General features: G+C 41.5%; 1 protein-coding gene across 1 annotated transcript; it reads right to left on the bottom strand.

Moving 5' to 3' along the window:
• Nucleotides 1–1,102: 1,102 nt before the first annotated feature.
• Nucleotides 1,103–18,767, bottom strand: RAP2C (RAP2C, member of RAS oncogene family). Its single transcript, XM_003774791.4, has 3 exons — nucleotides 18,245–18,767; nucleotides 15,350–15,662; nucleotides 1,103–3,146 (listed from the first exon to the last, which is right to left on the bottom strand). The coding sequence occupies exons 1-2, from the start codon at nucleotides 18,515–18,517 to the stop codon at nucleotides 15,384–15,386; spliced, it is 552 nt and encodes a 183-aa protein (XP_003774839.1). The 5' UTR covers nucleotides 18,518–18,767; the 3' UTR covers nucleotides 1,103–3,146; nucleotides 15,350–15,383.
• Nucleotides 18,768–20,454: the final 1,687 nt, after the last annotated feature.

Here is a 20,454-nt window from a genome sequence, read left to right on the forward strand (position 1 = left end):
TTAGCACGTCTCTCATTTCCACATGTGTCCATGTTTAGTCAAAAACTGAGGATTATAATGAAGGCCAGGGGTAAACAAAGGCAGAAAAATCGTTCATTAGACAGCAACATTTCAATAGGTTAATTACTCCAATGGCTCTTGAATAATCTACTGCAACAAACAATTCCCCAAATAAGACAAGGAATCGACCTCAAGTGATACAGATGTCTATTTTATTAAAAAAGTTACAAACAGGTGGACTGTAAGGTTGTTTTTTGTTTGTTTTTGTTTTTGTTTTTTACAAAATGACGAGAATGAAGTCTATTGGAAAAAGTTTATTTTACAAATCTTTATAGGTCATTGTTCAAAGTTTGCACTTGGTATTCCAGATTTCACTGTTCACTGATAAAGCTACAGTACATGAGATACACAATGCTAGGTTCTGTTGGTTTCAGAGCCCCCGGCAATGATCTGAACATCTGGCAAAGACAATACCTATATTGCATTTAATAGCAGTTTCTTAATCTAAAAAGCAACTTTACATGCAATCTATTGAGGAAGCCTAAAATAACTTTTGGTCCCTTTTATTTTTTAAAACTGTGCTGGAGAAACCATTTTTACTTCCTATTTCCCCTATTCCTGTCATCCTAAGGTAATTCAAGTCAAATTTGCTGCTGAGGTCAATGAGAATGAATACTGTGTATATATGTATGTGTGTGCACGTATACACACACATACACATATACACACACACACACACACACACACACACACACCCCTGTATAAAATGTTGCTTTTTTTAGAGAGAAAGAGAGAGGAGGAAGAAAGGGATAAAAAACAAATGGAAGGACAGGAGAAAATGGGTGAGACAGGGAAGGGAAGAGACAAGGAGGAAGGAGAGGAGGAGAAAAAGGCAAAGGAAGGAAATAGGGAGGGGGAAGGAGAGGAAGAAGAAGTAGGGAAAGGGAAGGGGAGGGAAGAAGAAGGAGAGGGTGGGAGAGAGGGGGAGGAGGAAAAGTGGGGAGGAAGGGAAAGAAAGGGGGAAGGAGAGAGGGAGAAAGAGGGAAGGAGAGGAAGAGAGAAGGGGAGAAGGAGGGAATGAGAGAGTGAGAGCGAGAGCGAGAACGAGAGCAAGAGCGAAAGAGAGAAGGAGGAGGAAGAAGGAGGGGGGAAGGAAGAAGGGGGGAAAGAAAACTACCCAGAAGAAAGAACCCACAATTTTCAGAAAACTAAAATCTTCATGAATTATTTGAATCTCCTATTGTTTAGTAGAGCTAATAAAGATTGACCACCACCATCTAATCTACTTTGAATACAGTGTTTGGTTTTAAGTGTGATATTAAAGTGCAAACCGAAATGATCAGGTTTCAAGCAGTTTATAAATAGGGAAAAGTATTCCAATCATCCCTAGCCCTCCGTTCTCACCATAAAATTATATATCTAAGACGAGAAAATTTAACTTTAGAGAATTTCATGGGGAACTAAATAAAGTCCACCAACCATGGAGAATCAAACAGTTCAATCAGAATTTTTGTTCCAGAAAAATCGGTCACAAAGACCACTGATGGCAATGTAGTAGGCCCTGGTGATACCTGCTGATGTACTTGAATATCGCACACAATGAAATGCTAAATTGCCCCACCTCCCCAGACCATCACTGCATATACTAGAGCCTTCTTGGCCAAAGGTCTTTAGCTATTACAAGTCAAAAGAGTCCTTTTGGTTTTCTTTTCATTAGAAGCATGTTCAAATGACTAAAGCTGGGCCCCTAAGATCTACAACTTTGGTGCAGTAGGTGAGCTGCAGTTCATCACTTCTGTAAAACATACGCGCACACGCCCACACACACAGGCACACACAAAACTAAACCGAAGATAAAGCAAAATATTGGAAAACTTACAAAACTTTAAACCACTGCTAGAAAAAGCTCGCTTGTACACATGTTAAAACGGAAGAAAAAGCATCATTTATTCTTTACACATTTTTTTTTCTGTTTTAATACCTGTGTTACTGTTAAAATGTTCAAGTATTCAGACAAAATGTGTTGATCAGGTAAACAACAGGGAAGTCAATGGCTGTTCAGAGCGCATTTGCAATTCAGAGCACTGGAAAAAATGGGTGCTTTCCCCCCTTACCTTACACTGATTTTTGTCTCTGTTGCTAACCTGTTTACTGGGAAATAACAAAAAAAGCAATTGTGACAGTGCAAGAAGATGTTAACAAATATTGCTTTACAACATTGTTCAGAAAGACAAATATTAACTATAAAATGTAAAATCATTTTATTTGCATTCACTTTACATGTGCAGAAACTGACTAGATGTAAATTACTAACCTGCCAGGCAAAGCTGAGATATTTGAGTGCAGGTATCCGAAATTCATTTACCTAGAATACAATATCCCTTTTCAAAGGCATTGTTAAAAGTAGGTCATAACTAAATTTAGAACTTCGCAGAAAGGAAAATGCTTCAGCTGCAAGTCACTGTTGCAAAGGACATTAACAAAATCATGAAAACCCCATTCAACTAAATATCACGGTCAATTTCAAATCGCAATTTCCACTTTCTGAACATGTCAATTACAATACCCTATCACAGGCTGCATCCGATGAGAAAAGGGATATTACATCCATACAGGTAAGATGGGATCTTGAGTTTCTCACAACACTGTCACACGTAAACATAAAGTCTCAAAATATCAACCAACCATTTCAGGAAACAAATATTTTCGCAAATAGATTGAAGCACTGGAGCGAGGTAATATACAGAAGTAACCACTTGTTTAAGGCTCAATTTATTCTCCATTAAAACTTTTAAAAGGCATTGAGTAGGTAATACTGAGTTTAAGTATTTAATAAATACAAGTTCAGAAATTGATTAAAGAAATCAATTAAAATATTAAAAATGAACCCTTGCATATTAACCATTAATAAGAACTTAGAAAGCTACAAAAGGACTGATTGATAAAGAATCTATTTTAACTTATGGTAAACGTGCTAAGCATTCTTGGTTAAGGTCTATGGATCTTGAAGGCTGTGGACCTTATGCACTTAATTAGGTGTATGGCAACATGCTGTTATCGAGACAGGTTTACCAAGGCTCAGTTCTGCAACCCAGGCTGTCAAGTTGTCCAAAGCAGCATCTGTGCAAATTCCCTCTGAGTTTTATCTGCAATAAAGACAAAAAGGTTCATGCAAATATAGGAAATATATGGGAAGACACATGTTTTCAACATCAAGACTCTTTCACTGGACATTTTTCCCCCCTTTTCAAAATAATACACACAGCAGTGATGGTTTTAGGCCCGTATGCCCAAATGGAAGAGAAACAGAAGGAAGATTTGAAGATAACCCTTTCTATGTTCATTACTCATAGTTCAAATGACAAAGTCATTTTAAAAACAAGTATAAACAAAATGATGGCATTCGAAAGCAATTCTGCCCTTGGTGCTAGAAGCATAACAGTATGCATTTCACATTGTATATTTTGAAAAGTCCCTCCAGGTTAGCCCTGCTAATATCTGATTCCGATGGACAGATATCACTCCTACTTTGCATTTTATCGAGTGCCTTCATGTTTTAGAGGATGAAAATTATTTGCACTACGTGCATACTTATCAGAGTTTTTGTTTTGTTTTGTTTTCAAGACTTGATGCTTTCAAAAGCGAATGTTTCGGAGAAGTTGCAAGCTAAGAAAATATATTTTCAGTTCTAGAACACATAATTCCATTCAACAAGAAAGTACCATATGCCCATTGCACAACCAGAGCCCATCCAGGACCCATTTATGAAACAAAGGCTTTACTCACTGCCTTGCCAGAATCCTAACATTTAAATAACACAAAAATGGGAGGGTCAGACAGCAAGATTAATAGATAATCACCAACTGGTAGGAAGGAACATGAGAAGACAGAGTGAAATCTGCATTCTGAGGCCCAGAGAGGAAAAGTGACTGACCTATGGTGGCACGGTTGATAGGAGAATGATGCTAGAATCAAAGGGTGGAAAATGAGAGAACTGGATTAGATAGTCTCCAAACTCCCTCTCAGCTTGAAGTTCTAGGACGAAATGTACTTCAGCATGGGGCAACTTGTTGGTGTGGTGGATAGAGCACCACCCCCTGAAGTCAGGAGGACCTGAGTTCAAATTACACTTAATACTTCCTAGATGTGTGACCCTTGTCACTTAATCCCAAATGTCTCGGCAAAAAAAAAAAAAAAAAAAAGTACTTCCACAAAATGAACCCAATAATAAAGAATCATGTACTATGTTGCATGCATTAAACATTAAAGAGTGCCTTCTCCAAGACAGATGATCTCAATTGCATTTTCCACAACAGTACAATGTATCCTAATATCTTTTTAAAATTTACTATTGGAAAAGAATTTGACATTTTAAGCTCAATTACTAAATGTGGCTTTTTATAAAGCTTTCACAAAAACAGCGAAAAGATAAAGATTTCTAATACATGAGGGGGAGAAAGGCTTAGGTTCTGTCATAAAAATACTGCTACTGCTAACTGCAAAGTTTTTAATAAAAAACAGTCCAAAACCTGAAATGTCAGGTAAAAAAAAATTCAGGAGAAAAAGTGTCATAATAAACTAGATTATCTGAAGTCAAGCAGCCTGAAAGTTGTACTTTGTGTCGAGAAGATTCACCCCATTATCAATAAGCTTACAAAGCATGACACTGATTCTAATCCCCTCTCTACCATTAGGTATATGGAAGCAAGTCACTTCTCTGGATTTCAATTTGCCCATCTGTAAAAAGTCACTATGTTCATTAGATTAGATGAGAAGTCCTTATACTTTTTTTAAAAACTGAATTACTCTATATAATAACACACAGAAAAGGTTAAGAACCCTTGGATGAGATGATCTCTTAGTCCTTTCCCAAACCCCAAACTCCAGAATTTTATTTTAGTTTTATTTGCAATATGGATAAAAACACTCATAAAAATATAAAATATTGCTTCACTTCTGCGAATTCAAAGATGACTTTACTGAACATTCACAGAATCATGGAACCTGAGAGGTGGAAGGGACTGCTATAGCCACCTCGTCAGCGACTTATCAATGCCAAACAGTCCACAGAATACATACATTAATAAGTATCGAACGAGGGCGGGGGGGAAGAGGAATATAACTGGAAAATAGAAAAAATATCAGGACTATGGCAAGGATTACTATTTGAATGAATGCCATTTTCCATGATTCATTAATGCCAGCTCTGGGCAAGACAATTCTAAAATGGCCAATAACAAATCTGCGAGTTGCAGTTTCATGCCCATCAAGGTCATATTTACTAAATACCAATAGGTAACAATATAATACTTACAAAGCCAAGATCATACTATGCTGCTAGAAAGTTCACTTTTGAACAAAGTTGTGACTTTATCAAATGGATACGTTGTAACAAGTTGTGTCTAACACGAATTTCAAAAGAGCAAATTTACTTTTTCACTAACACCCATCAACAAACTTGGAGATCTGTTCCCATGGGGAACATTCCCAATGGCATGAGCTGACAATTTTTGGTGATTAAATGGCAGCTGGACTTTTGGTAAGCAGAGAATCATAGCTCCCACTCGGTGCTTCGTTTTCCCAGACCGCAAGTATTCCTCTCTTACTCCATCCCCTAAGTCAGTCAACAAGTATTTATTGCTTACCATGCTAAGCACTGGGAATACAAAGGCAAAACCAAAACCAAACCCCAAACTGAATTTTCTTCTATGCTCTGGGATCCCCCAGACTCCAAGCTCACAGCTGCTGGAATTTCCTTCCCTCTGCCTTCTGTCTGGGTATTTATAACATCACTGGATATCACACTTTTTCCAGCTGCTCCCCCATTGCACAAAGCATAAATGAAAATCCCCTTTATTTTAGGACTTTGGGCATATGTTTCAAGGAGTCACCATTTCGGCCAGGAGGTGCTGCCTCCTCCACCGTTACAGTTAGAAACCCCCCATCCACGTTTTTAGTCAACAGTTTAATGAGTGGCCAAGGCAAATCAAATAAATAAAGAAATTACCTGGCAGATTTAGCTGGCCTGGTCCTCTACGGACAGACAGTCTGACGCCAGGCTGGTCGTTTAAGCTTTTCCAGCCTAGCAGGACCTGCCAGGGCTTCCCCACCACTAGCAGCACAGTCCTAAAGAACTCAGGGTGTCATACCATAGAATGGAACCATTGGAGGACTTCCATAGTGGAAAAGGAAAGCTTTCAGGAAAATGTTTGTTTTTTTTTTTTTTCTCCTACTTCAAGGTCTAAATGTATAGAAGTTCATATGCTGATTTTGTTCATAATACAGGCTATCTGGGAGCTACTCTACAAGTACCAGACTACAGGAAGCATATCTGAGTCATTTCAATAACCACTAGACTTGTTTAGAGTCCCAGATGATAAAATTATATTCTTTTCTCCCCATATGAATCTGCATTCTTATATCAGTCAATCGAATTACAGAACAAGTCTAATAAGGATCATTCCTTTGATAAAATAACATCTTCCCACTGGCCAAGAAGATTATCATCACATGACAGGAAGTATGATAAAAGCAGAGGAGATAGGGCAAGGGGCCTGAGGCTAGGGAGACCAGTGCACATCCTGAGACTCTTATGACCCAGGGCAACTCAGTTCATCTCTCTAGCCCTCAGTTTCATCATTTGTATAAGAGGGTGGAACTCAATGGCCTCTTAAGGTTTTCTTCAGCTCTAAAATTAATGGTCCCGTGTGTGACCTTGTTCAAGGTTTCCTTCTCTGCAAAATGAGTAAAACTCAATGGGCTCAAAGATCCACTTCAGCTCTAAACTTGTGACTTCATATGTCCCCTTGGACAAGTTAGTCTCTCAGGGCCTCAGTTTCCTTGTCTGTACAACAAGAAAGTTGGGTATAATGTCCCTTCTGGCTCAAAATCTACCAAGCTCGGATTACTGATGTCCTTGACACATTTTTACCATTAAGCAGATGTACAAGCGGTCAAGTCATCTTTCTGTCTTTTCCTAAAATTGTCCCCTAGTGGGTACACTGGAACACTGGACTCTGAAAGCGATGCTACAAAGCACAAGTTTTGTGAAGCCCTACTATATAGCACAATGACGAAGCATTCGTGTTGTTAGAAGACCCATATAGCTAAAACGTGGAGCAGCTCTGTCTACCTCCCAACTATTCTGCCCATAGCTCGTATCTGCCTAGTTATTTGTATATTATCTCTTCCCTAAGAATATGACCTTGAGGTCAGGGGTCATGTTTTGGCCTTTCTTTGTTTCCTTAGTACTTAGCATAGTGCCTTGGCATACAGTGGGGGCCTAATAAATGCTTGTTGACTGAACAGCTCCTCCCTATCAGCCTGGCTACCAGGTGGTGATCTTTGGGGAGGGGGGTGTTTTGGGGAGAAGGTTGTGTTGTTGATGGTTTTTGACCACAGAAATTCATAAAGATTGATGAAGGTAGGGAAGGGTCATAATCTGCATGGTTTGGGAAAGTGTACATTCTGATAAAACTACAAATCCCTACAGTAAATCTCATACCACTTTCCTCTCATTTACTTTGTAAAATAAACCACTAATTATACTCAGATATTATACAATTATACAACTATTTAAAGCTAAATAATAGAGTATTTGTAAAACTATATGAAAATCCAGGGAGCACTCATTCTGTACTCAAGCAGACAAAACCCTCAATCAGTGATTACTTGGGACATACAAGAGAAACCTTGAAGATCCCCACTCAAAAGTCACCTGTTAGAACACTTCAAACAGTTAAAAAAGAAAGAAAGAAAGAAAGAGTTCAACAATCACCATGAAAAATATTTTCATGTTAATTATGGTCCCTGGGGCCCAAAAGGGTTGGGGGGGGGGTGAGAGGAGCCTTGGGTTTGACCAAGTTTGGATCTCTGCCGAAGCCTCAGGAGATGGTTTTCTAGAGTGGCTGGAACTGAAAAATTATGCCCCCACAGCCAACCTCATGATGAGACTACTCTCCAAATTTAGCTAGGCGGGTCCTCAGATGACGGACATGGAGTCTGCTGCTAGGCTGTCCACATAACCAACCACAAATATCACTTTGGAATTTCCCAAATCATCATGTCTCCCCAAAGCTAAGCACTTCTTACAATTCCATTCAAGCCTACTACGTGCAAGCCACTGGAATTGGGAATTATTTTACATTTCATATATTCTCTAAACACAAATCCAAAAAAGCAGCTACATTTTTTCCTCTAAGACAAATAGCTAGAATACAAGCTGCTTAATTACCCACATCACTAAAGAAAATAAATACACCAATGACTTTTTTTTTAAACCGACTTATTTACTACTCTACACACCCCAAATATTCTCATCACACCGTATCGTCCCACCAAGAATCTGCAGGCTAGAAAATCTTCCAGTTAAATCTGGAAGCAGAGATAAATCTTCGTGTCACCCCTAAAACAGTACTGGTATTATGACTCCTTCAGCATACAGAAAGTATTCACGCAACCTACTTGGCAAGTCAGTAATGAATTTTAATTCTTTACAGTAATAAATCCTGGAGTAAAAGTTTACACAAAGCAAGAAAGACCAACAGAGTCTCTTGTGTCAAATTTGAATTTCACAGAATAAGAAAGGTAAATGTTATTGCTGCACACCGTGACAGCAAAATTTCCATTACACTAACATTCTCATTCATTTTCAAAGTATCCCAGAAGTCTTGGCCACATAGGTGTATAGTAAGTCTTAAAGAAACTCTCAGTTTCCATTCAGTCCACATCTGGAATTATGGTGCAGAGACACCGCTTGCTGTGTCCAAGACACAACATAAGTCATCCTTGTCCTCAACTCTCTAGTTTCTACCATGACACCAAACACACCTTTATTTCACATGCCTCTACCCCAAAGCTTAAATATTTAGTTTTGCTAACAAAAACCTTACTACAGAGGTAATAGGATAGCGTGTGAAGCATATATTGGCCACAGCCAGAACCCCTGGGCTCTAAGCCCAGGTCTGTCACTAACCAGCTGTCTGCAATCACAGTAAGGGGGCAAAAATGCCAACCCCAGAGTCAAAGGGCCTGGCTTCAGACCCTATCTCTGTTGCTCTCTATTTGCATGATCTTTAGTAAGATATTTCACTTTTCTGTGCCTATTTCTCTACTTTTAAAATGGGGGAGATGTTGAACTACATGACCTCTGAGGTCCTCAGACCTTAGTCAACTCATGTAACTATTCTGGGCCTCCTCATCTGTAGAATAATGGATTGGACTGTCTTTAAAAGTGCCTTCCAGTCTGAAAATTTGGGAATTCTGTGTGAACATTAATCTAGATTGACTAAAAGACTGAATTTATTTACAGAGCTTTGACTTAGAAATCTCACATCATATCCCCCAGTCACAACACAAAGATTAGTTAAATTGTGTAGTTGATCCTGGAGTCTGCCTCTATTCATTCAATTCTAAATGATCTGTTCTGAATTGGATCTTTCTAAGCCTGGAATGAGCAAAGGATGTTGCAGTGGACTTTGGATTCTAGTAGAATACATTTTCCCCAAGGACGGGCAAGATTTTCCTAGATTTTGGACTCTATTGAGAAGTAATTCCATCAGGAAAACTTTTCCTGTAATAGAGTTCAAGAACACTTCCTCAGAGGCACCACTCCAACTGCAGGAGGCAGTTTTTGTTTATTCTACTGCTAGCCCTAAACGCGAGAGCTAACTGAGTAAAACCGAAGAAAGAGTTCAAGTACATTTCATTCTATAACAAGGCCTAAATTTAAGGTGAAAAGGAAACAATCAATTAGTAGCACAGTGGAAAGAGTTTTGGATTGGGGATCAGAAGACCTGGGTTCAAATTCAAGCGCTATTACTAATTGTGGGAATTACTTAATCTCTCTCTCTAGGACTGGGTTCCTACAAGTGTAAAAAGAAAGGGGTTGGGCTAGATGATTTTGAAGGTCCCTTGGGATTATAAATAGGGAACAGACTAGGCAAGAGACAAATTATCTGAATAGATGTGTATTAGCTGGGAGCCTAACCACTTAAATGAAAGTACTGGATTCAATAAGCACTCATTAAGTACCCAAAGTGGGCAGAGGGGATGAGGGAGGAAAAAGGAAGAACTAAGGGAGGAGTCACAAAACACTTCTATTCTTTCCCCTCTAATTCAGGTTCTACTATAAACTGTATAAACTTCCTCCACTTCAGCCACTGGCCTCTTAACTTTTGTTCACAGAGCCTAAAGAGATAGCAGGTATGTGTTCTTAATGAGCAACTCTACTCTCCCCCTTAAGTTTCAAGACTATATGCAAATTAAGAGCTGGGGAGTGAGAACAAGATATTTAACCAAAAGAGATCTTCTGTCAACAGATTCCCAACTTGGCTCAGTAACAGCTGATGTAACTAATAATAAACTTGGCTATTAAAATGTCAGCATCGCCAGTACAAAATGCAACTTACGTCTGACTAATCGCCCCCCTCGACCCCCACAACACACATTTAAGAAATCTCCAGAATAACATGTCTAATTAAAAGCTGGAAAAAAATATAGAAACAATTCTGTTTCTAGATTTTATTAGCTACTGAAAATAACTCGAGAATGCCAGTAAGTTCCATTATATTTAGAAATAGTATGCTAGATTAACTAGGATGAAAAAATAGAGAATTACTCTATAGACCACTGCACCATTCAACAGACTTTGTTATTGTCATTGCTGATATTTGGTTGCCCTACATGGTCTTGAATGAAGGGTTTGTTCCTCCCTAGGAAAAAAATAGAATGGCAAGTAAGAGAGGTAGCATAAAAATACCATCAACTTGACTCCTGGTGTTTGGGATTCTTAGCAATGTATCTCAGTTGAAAAAGGTCTTTCCTACCCACCCCCCTCAAAAAAAAATTTTTTTTACATTGTTTTGTTTAATGCTAGTCTAGGAAAATGAATCTTTTAAAATCCAATACATGTTCAATAATCCTAGAAGCCAAAAAAAAAAACCAAAAAAAAAAACCCAACAACAACAACCCAAGACAAGTAAATCAAAAAACCAACGAGACAGATTAATGTAAACAGCAAATTGGAGTATATTAGCAAAAATGACTTGTGTGTGAAAAATAGAGAAAGGTGGGGAGGACATATATGGTCTTACCTTGGAAAAGGTAGTTGGGGAGAGATATGTGGCAAGAATGAGAAACAGAGTTACCTAGTATGGTACTTGCTACCAGGATCTTGAAAGAATGAGAAGGGTTTCTAGTACAGTGAGTAGATACATGAATTTTGAGGAAACCACAGACACAATTATGGACACCAGATTAGAGGGACTGCAACCTTTATTAGTAGGTGTGTATATATGGGAAATAATGTCCATATAGACAAAGTCAGGGACTCTTCAAATTAAGAAGATTAGAAGTTATTCATTTATAAGGGCAAATGGTGATTTTTTTTCAAGGCTTCATTTACTGCATTTTTTCCCCATCGAGGAATGACTGCAGAATACCTGAATAGGTCATTCTTCTGGCATAGATTGGGGTGGAGGGAGGCAATGAGGGACAAGGAAGCAAACGCATGATTTCCACTATAGTCTTATCAACCCATCTCGAGCTCACATAATTATAACCAAACATGTATCCTCCTCAACAAACAATAGTATGTCAGCACAGCCAACTGTCAATTATCCACACTGATGGAAGACATAACGTGGTTAAACAAAAGCTTAGACAATCCAAATATATTTAAAAACCAAGATCTGTTGGTACTGAGAGGCTGTGACACTGCCCTAGGTTTCTAGGAGAATGGTTACAAGGTCTACAGCAAGAGCTTCTAAATCTTAAGTCCATGGATTCCCAAGGGGGTCTTTCCATGAATTTTCAGAGGGGTCCGTGAAATTGGATGGGAGAAAAAAAAATCACACCTTGATTTTCAATAACCTTAAGTGAAATTGAGCACGTCTTTCAATTTGTGAATGTCGGCTACAAACCATTATTTGGAGAAGAGGGCTCTAGGTTTCACCGGACCGCTAAAGAGTGCCCAAGACACAAAAATGATTAAGAACCCCGGCTTTATGGGATGCGAGGCTGCCTCAAGCTGGCAGGGAGACAGGATATGCAGGCACTGCTGAATTTGGCTCTAATTCTACATATATGCTCAGAAAAGCAAACACCGTCCTGCCCAATAAGTCTGCCAGCCCAGGAAAGTGGTGGGAGAGTCAACAGTTCTAGGAGCCACGTATATAATTCCCCAAAGCAGACAAAAAGCTGTTGAGTGTCTTATAAAAACATTCTCTTGGGCAAAAGACAGATGAAGCCAATTAAAAAGGCAGTAAGAAATAAAAAGAGTGAGTTATCAGAAGCAGTTCTTAGAGCATTAATGAAATTTCCTTCTCAACTAGGAAAGGAACTTATCAATTATAAGGAGATGATACCAAGTTTTGCAGACTTCTCTCAATCGGGGTTACCTAGCTAAACTCCATAGTCCTTCCCCAAAACCTGCTGAAGGCTTTCTGTCATTTATTTCTGCATAACGAAGTTTGACCTTTCTTCTTCAGTAATGGATTTCACACTTCCAGGTCTCATAACTGATGCTACATATGTCAAATACACCAGTTACATAGTAGACAAAGTAGAAACAAATATATCAATTTGACGGCCCTAGATGACTTGAGCTTCCTTCACTACACACATCAATTAAATGTATCCAAGAGGCTGGAAAATAAACAAGGCACAAAGTGCTTTGGTTTTGGAAACTCTTGTGCTCAAGGGCTCTCCCTAAAAGCTCACCTAACTCAGAATTTCATTTCTGACCCACTTCTTCGAAGTATTAAGCAGACAATTGTTAATAATCAAACAAGTAATTTTGGGCAATGATCACAGTTACTGAGATTTACATATATTTCTAAGTTTGTTTCATGCAGTCTTACACACTCTCCATGCCCAACTGGTTCACCATCTAAAGAATAACAATGAATGTTTATCCCCAGAAAAGGTAACAGATGGTTAAAGACTACAATAGAAAGAACAATGGATGTAAAATGAGAGGACCCAGGTTCCTATGACACCTGGAAAACTTACTACCTGTGTAACTGACCATGGGCAAAATTGCCTCCCCTTCCCAGGCTTCCATTTCTCCCTCTGTAGAATGAGGGAGTGGGATGAGATGGATTCCAAGGTCCTTTCCAGCTCTAAAGCTACAATCTTACAACTCCCATATGGGACAAAGCATAAGATGAGTTAATAAGACTAGAGTTCCAGGTCAAGACATGCCATTGATGAGCTGAGTAGTCTTTGCCAAATGAGCCCCTTGATGCCTTAGGTTTTATGTGTAACCACATTATGGTCTGAAGAACTCTTAGATCACATGAATATCTCTAGAAATAAGAATAAGCTCTCAAGCAACTTTTTAATAGGAATGATCACCTTGGAAATTATCCACTTCCTAAACTTACCCAAGACAATAAAAACTCTGCTGGTAAATTTCACACCTTTCCCTAGCTGGTGCACTTTTAAAGAGCTACAGCAGATTGGGAAAATGTTTGTACGGATGGATAAATCGTTTTGGTATTCGTTTACAAAGCTGATAAATGCACAGATGTTGTGATGGAGAGGCTGGGTTTGGTGTAAGTGGCCCTGGATCTTAAAGTTTCATCTGCCTGAGTGATTTCATGGGACATGACATTTCCCCCGTTTTCTCCTCTGTAAAATGAGGTTAGATAAGATGGCCTTTCAGGGCCTTTCCAGCTCTAAATCGGTGATCTTATGATAAAAAGAAACTAAAGAGAAACCTGGATATTTAAGTCATTTGTTATAGCTAGTCTAGGGTCAGCTGAAGACCATAATATGAAGGTAAAGGGGTACTTACCTATGACCACAGAGCTTACTGATATGGAACCTCACTTAAGGAGGAGGCAAGGATATAGCAACCCACCACCTCTACACAGACTGTTGTGCTGCCCTTTTGAGTTTGATGCAGACACAACATGAACCAACAAGGTCTTGGCCCCAGATTAAGAAATGAATAGAATATAAATGGATTTTCCTGACTTATCACGTGAAAAACTTGACCTTAGGAGAGTATTTCATAAATAGCACCACTATCGGTCTTCCTTTTTAAAGATGAAACAACTTGGCTGCCACTGTGATCTGTGTGGAGGCCTGGCTATGGCTGCAAGGCTGACTGGTAGCCTGACAGACAGTCCTTTCAGGGAGAGCACGTGGGAAGCTTGTCCTCTGATTACAACCACAGCCACAATCTGAAACATGCTGCAATCTGTAATGTGGCTCTGGAGACTTGGGGGTCGGTGTCAAATCATTGCTCCAAAGGGATCAATAACAGAGCTCCTCTTAGCTCTAGGCCAAGCAGCACCCCAGTTCTCCAACATTTACTGGTTAATGTCCAAGTGAGAACATTTGCCTAGCAGCTACCCTCAGCCTAGCCTGGTGCCAATTTGGTGACTGGGACCTACCAGAGTCCAGAGAAAACATTCAAGATGATTGAGACAGAAAAGAAAGATCCACAAAGGCCTTGGTTGGAGGCTGCTATCTAGTAAATTCATTTTTGAGAGCTTGCTTTCAAAAAGGACTCTGAGGTGTTTACTTTGTAACTCCAAAGGCTTTCTAAATTATTTACTTTGTTATTTACTAAGCCCTGAACTAAGACATCTTCAGTGCCTGGGAAGGTTCCGGCTGCTGCCAAATAATTGTTTGGCTAAACTACAAGTGGATACATATACTCATTTAAACTGTAACATGTATATTTCTATTTGAAGATGAAATACTTGGTGGTACCCAATCATTATTATTATAAAAGATTAGATTGTTTATTCTTCAAGTAGGAGATACAGATGAATTTGATTACATAAGTACCCTATTAAATCATAAACACTTATACTATAATTGAAATCCATTTATTTCTCATCTTTCTCTAGAGCGCGGGATATTAGAACCTGAAAAATATATCCATCTCTTCTTCTGGAATTATATTTACTAAAAATAAAAGGTTGGCTTGTGCAGTTTGGATGTCAAGGATAAAAAGCAACTATGTATCAATTCACACAGCGTATTTTACCAATCTTTTTTTTTTTTTTTTTTTACCAATAACCCCGTGTTATTGTGAAATGGCTGGTCTTAGGTACTACCCTGAGGGGTGCAGAAAGTAGGGGCAAGTGGAAACACATATTTTTAAAAATCGAGTTCCTTGAAAAATGAAAGATGTTACAAGGTGGGACAGTGGATAAGGTCAAAGACTTCATTAACATGCAGAATTCACAGATGAGGCAACACCCTCTCTCTCAAAGCAGGTCAGCCCCTTCTCTGCCTCCTCGATATACAATTGGACTCTCCAGTTGGCGTGGCTAGATGTGGTCAGGGAAAACCATACTTACGTGGGTCAGTGGAGTAAGTTTTAACTAACCTGCTCTGTATGGCCATGAATGAGGTTAGCTTCTTCACTGGATGATGCAAGTTGTACAACACTGATCTTGTTTCTCAGGCAGAGATGCATAGTTCATTTGCCTGACGATTTCTGCAAAGAGTTCGTCCACCATTGTTTTACTTTTGGCTGATGTCTCCATGAACGGGCAGCCCCACTCCTGAGCCAAAGCTCTGCCTTCTGCAGTCAAAACCTCCCTTTCTGATTCCAGATCCACTTTATTCCCCACTAGGATGAGTGGGACTTTTTCATATCTCTTCACCCTGACAATCTGGTCCCTCATGGGCTTGATATCCTATTTAAATAATCAAAGTCGTTAGTCGCCTTGCCACAGAAAGCAGCAATAGCTACACAAAATTTTGTATGGTTGAACCCCATGTGATTATGAAATGGCTGGTTTGAGGTGCTACTGAGTGTCACTCACCAAGGAAGTTATGAAGTCAAGTACAAAACCAAAGCCATAAGAAAGAGCTTGAAAACATTTTATTCTAAATAGGAACATTCGGGAGCAACGCCTCAATTTCAGGGCTTTATAATCACTCTTTCCCAGACTATACTGATTAAAAACAAGTTCTCCAGACATTTCATTTATGTGCACAGGGAGAAGCTGCCTATCTCCCCTCAATCTGTCTGCTGCCATCATTCCTTGCAACACCTGTTATCCCAGTTCAGGCTTGTAGGCCCCATACGCTCCACTCCTAAACATTTAGTCAGAGTGCCTGGGAGAAAATGTTTAAAGTAGAAACAAGAACGCTTTTACTTTGGGCTTCTAGATATACCAGACCCAAATTAACACACCTAAATATGTTCCATTTAAAAAAGCCTACTGCATGCATTCCTTTATCCCAGGAAAAGCAAACATCTTAAAATATCTTAAAAAGGCCCCCAAAGCCATCCTTTTGGGGAGGGGAAGAGTGTGGTTAAGGCAAGCCTTAATCTGAACATTCCAAAGGCCCTGACTGTCCATAATTCAAAAAGTTGTAACTTTAAAGAAAATTTTGTCTTGACTGGGAATCCAGCTAAAAATGTTGTGAATATAAAAAAAAAATCAAGATTTTAAAAGTGTGATCAGGAAAATGTGTAATTTAATTTTTATAACACCATAGACTGAATTAATTTTCTCCCATGGTAAGCCTTTTTCACCTACGCCAATGAGAACGCTCACTAAGGGAAGAATATAGATTTGTCCTTTGCACAGTAAGTGCAATAAATCTATTAAAATGATGGGGCAATTCTCCACTTTTTTTTATTCAAACATTTATTAAGCACCTGCTCTGTACAAGGTATGGTCTCCTGCCTCTAGAAGCTTATCATAGAGTAGGCTAAAATGCAAATGGATATGATGGAAATAACAACCAAAAAACCAATTCCCAACCTCACGAAACTCAGCTAATAATTGTATTTTGAAGGTTTTTCCTCCCCCTTTCCCCCCAAAAAGTAACATTTAAATGGCATCTTTAGTATTCTTTGAAAATAGTGCATCTGATACTGGAGTTTTGAGTACAATTAAATCTGATTGAATTACTTATTGAAATAAGTATTGGCCTATCACCAATACTTAATTTTTCTGAGATAAAAAGTCACCTTTTTTTTTTATATAAAGCTGCTACCTATTAGAAAAGTTCAACCAGACATTACAGTACTAATAAAAAAAAGAAATAAGCAAATTCCTCTGGGATAAAGCACTTAATGTCCCTTCAATAAACAGCATTAACGCAATACTTTAAATGCAGAAAAAACCAATTCCATCTCCTATATCAGTGCAAGTCAATAACGCTATTCTGCATTTTCAAATGATAGTTACATTTATGTAGATCTTCTAAAATAATATTAAGCCCTAGTCAGTTCTTCCAGTAGGGATGTGAAGGCTTACCAAAGAAAATGGCCTATACCTAGCCCTGCATCTCAATTAAAATCAAGGTAAGAAATTCTCCATTATGTTCAGTATCTTCCAAATCTCTTTAATTCCCACCACTAAAGTCCATTTGTTATTTGCTCATCCTTTTGACTGATTATTAATTTTCTCTATTCTGCTATTTCACTTTCATTCCCACCCTCCCACCTCCATGAGTTTTACTACACTACAGATTCATGCAATTTCTGGGTAAGAGTTCAGGCAAGAAAAAGGCTTGGAGCCTGGGTAGGGGCTACACTAATCCAAGGGTTAGATCCCTTTTTGATCAGGGATTTGAGACTTCAATGGTCACAGAGAATGGCAAATTGAAAGATTTACTTGCACAATTAGTAACGAGTTCAAAAACGATTTTCTTGAGTATCATTACCTAACTAAAATGATTTATTAAATCTCAGGTTGGTCAAGCTCCCAAATAGCTACTTAATAAACATGTGTTAGAATTACCAGGGATTTCAGAAGTGGCAGTTTCCCTCCAATCTTGACTGCCATATCATACCCCAACTAGCCTACTTCTTATTCCCATCTGCTTTTCCAGAAACTATGCAAAACTTGTCCGGGCAACTTTTTTTTTACTTTTATAGTATACAAAAAGACAATATAGGGAGCAGCGCTCTAGACAAGCAAGGATCTCCAGTGTCGACCTTTTAAAAATAAAATGCGGGCCTCAAAATGGAGTTCCGATCAACAGAGTCCACTTAAATCCAACTCAAGAGCGCCTTGGGCTGGCGGAAACAATGCTAACTTTGGAGTTAAGAGACTTGAGTGAGATTCCACTCCAGACACTTACTGGCTGTATGATCCTGGCCAAGTCATCTCACCTCTAAAGATCTTCAGTTTCCTTCTGTAAAATCAAGATAAATCAACACCTGTTCTACCCACCTCACCAGGAAAGTCCTGGAGAAAGCCCTAAGAAAACCTCTGAGCCCTAAGGAAATGTGGGCCATTGTTGTCATCATTATTACCTGGAAAGACTGCTGGTTAACCAGGCTATAAACTAGGATGAAACCTTGGCCGTTTTTGATGTAGAGATCTCTCATGGAAGCAAACTGCTCAGTCCCTGCGGTGTCCAGGATTTCCAGTACAGAGGGAGAAGAGTCCACTTCGATCTCCTTGCGGTAAAAATCCTCAATGGTGGGGTCATATTTCTCAATGAAGGTGCCCGTGACAAACTGCACAGTCAGGGCAGACTTACCCACCCCTCCGCTCCCTAACACCACCACCTTGTATTCCCTCATCAGTCTCGCCTTCACCAGCTCCCTCTCAGCAGCATAAAAAGGGGCTCCACCAGCTATGGAGGCCGTGGGGGCGGTGGGCGGAAATCTGCCAACTCAAGTTGGGGTTTGAGAGGCAGAGGGCCTAGCCTAGCAGGGGGAAGATGAGGAAGTTCAAGACAGGCGGCGGCAGCCCAGCAGGGGGAAAGAGAGCGAGAGGCAGGGCAGGAGCAGGCAGACTAAACGAGGAGGAGGAGGAGGAGGAGGAGGAGGAGGAGGAAGAAGAGGAGGAGGAGGGGTGGGAGTAGGTGGAGGAGGAGGAGAAGGGGTGGGGGTGGGTGCGGCTGGCTGCCTGCCGGGAGGGGGGGTTGCTGGAAATGCCCTTCCTAGGAGAGGCGGTTAGACGGGACGGGACGGGACGCACGGGAGAGGGTGGGTGGGTACTGGGGGGGAGGGGAAGGGGGAGGAGAAGAAGGAAGGAGGAGGAGAAGGAGGGGGAGGGGGGAGGAGCCCAGTGGTCCCCACTCCAGAAATCGAGGGCTGCGGGTGGGGGTGGGGAACCGGAGAGGCAGCAGGGGGGCTCACTCAGCTGCTGCTGGGGGGGGCATGGGCATGGTCACGGTCACTGCTGCCGCCTCCACACAAAGGGGCCCGAGCCCGGGTCGGCTTCCTGCCGCCGCCGCGGGATTGCCGCCGGCCGGGCGCCCAGCCTTCCTTTCCCGCCGCCCCCTCCGAGGCTGGCAAGGCTGGAGGCACAGGGCTGGCTGCTGGCTCGCTGGCTGGCTCCTCCCGTCCGGCCCCGGCCTGCGAGGGGGGAGAAGGACCCGGGTTAGGCCGCCTCCCCCCCCCTCCCTCTCCCCGGGGCCCTGCCCGCGCCCGCCCCCGCTCCCCACCAGGGCCTGCCGAGAGGGGTATGGGGGAGGGGGAGAAAAGGGCCGCAGTCACTTACCCTGGGGTACGCACTCCTCGTCCGCCCCGTCAGAGCCGCCTCCGCCTCGGGTCCTGTCGGGTCCGATCTGGTCTAGCGGGCGTCTGCCCGGTCGCTGGCGGAGGGGCAGGGTGAGAAAGAGTGAGAGAGGAAGGCAGGGAAGGAGGGAGGGAAGGGGCGGGCAGGGGGAGGGGATGGGGGAGGGGGCCGGCCGGCAGCTGCAGAGACAGCCCCGGCCCCGGCCCGGCAGCTCGAACGGTCAATCGGTCGGGCGGAGCCCACCTCCCTCAGCTCCGTCTTGGCTCCGCCGGCCCTGCCCTAGCCTGGCCAGTCCTCCCCCACGCCCGGAAGGGTTTCCCTGACACACAGACTGAGGGGTCCCAGTTCCCCTGATGCTACGGGATCACTTCCGGGAGGGGAAGTTCCGCCTCCTTCGGCGGGGCGGATCGACGGGAAGTCAGGACGACGCCCTATTGGGCGTGGTCTGTCTGACTTTGGGGTCACGGTCATGGTCCCGGCGAGGCGAGGCTGGAGACCCTGGGCTGTGTCTCCCGAGCTCTAGCCATCCAGCGCCTGTTAAATGACTATTGTTCTACGAGGACCTAGGCAGCCCTCCCCCAAGACAGTTACTGGAAAGAGAACCGTTAGCTGGAGCCTCCCCAAAGAACTGCCCTTCTCACTTCTCACCTCTCACCTGGATAGCCTCCCCACTGCTCTCCCCAGCCTCCAATCTCGGGATCAGAGATAGCCGCAAAGAGCCTGAGAAAGAAGCCACCTAGCACAGAGAACCGAACTAGAATCCATGACCATGGGTCATGCCCGGGGTCGCAAAGCAAGTAAGCAACAGAGGTGACTCGGAACCAGGTGGCAGGCCCATTGGCCTAGAGCTGGACAGAACCTCTCCAGGTCTTCTGTCTTCTGCATAAACTGTACTCTATCCCTGCAATGTCTTTGAATGCCTTTCCTCCACGTTTCAAATCAGCACCATCTGTTAAGGGACAGTTCAGGTGCCATGTCCTACACGAGGCCTTTT

This window comes from Sarcophilus harrisii, chromosome X (assembly GCF_902635505.1).
Source record: "Sarcophilus harrisii chromosome X, mSarHar1.11, whole genome shotgun sequence".
In the NCBI taxonomy this organism is placed as follows: Eukaryota; Metazoa; Chordata; class Mammalia; order Dasyuromorphia; family Dasyuridae; genus Sarcophilus; species Sarcophilus harrisii.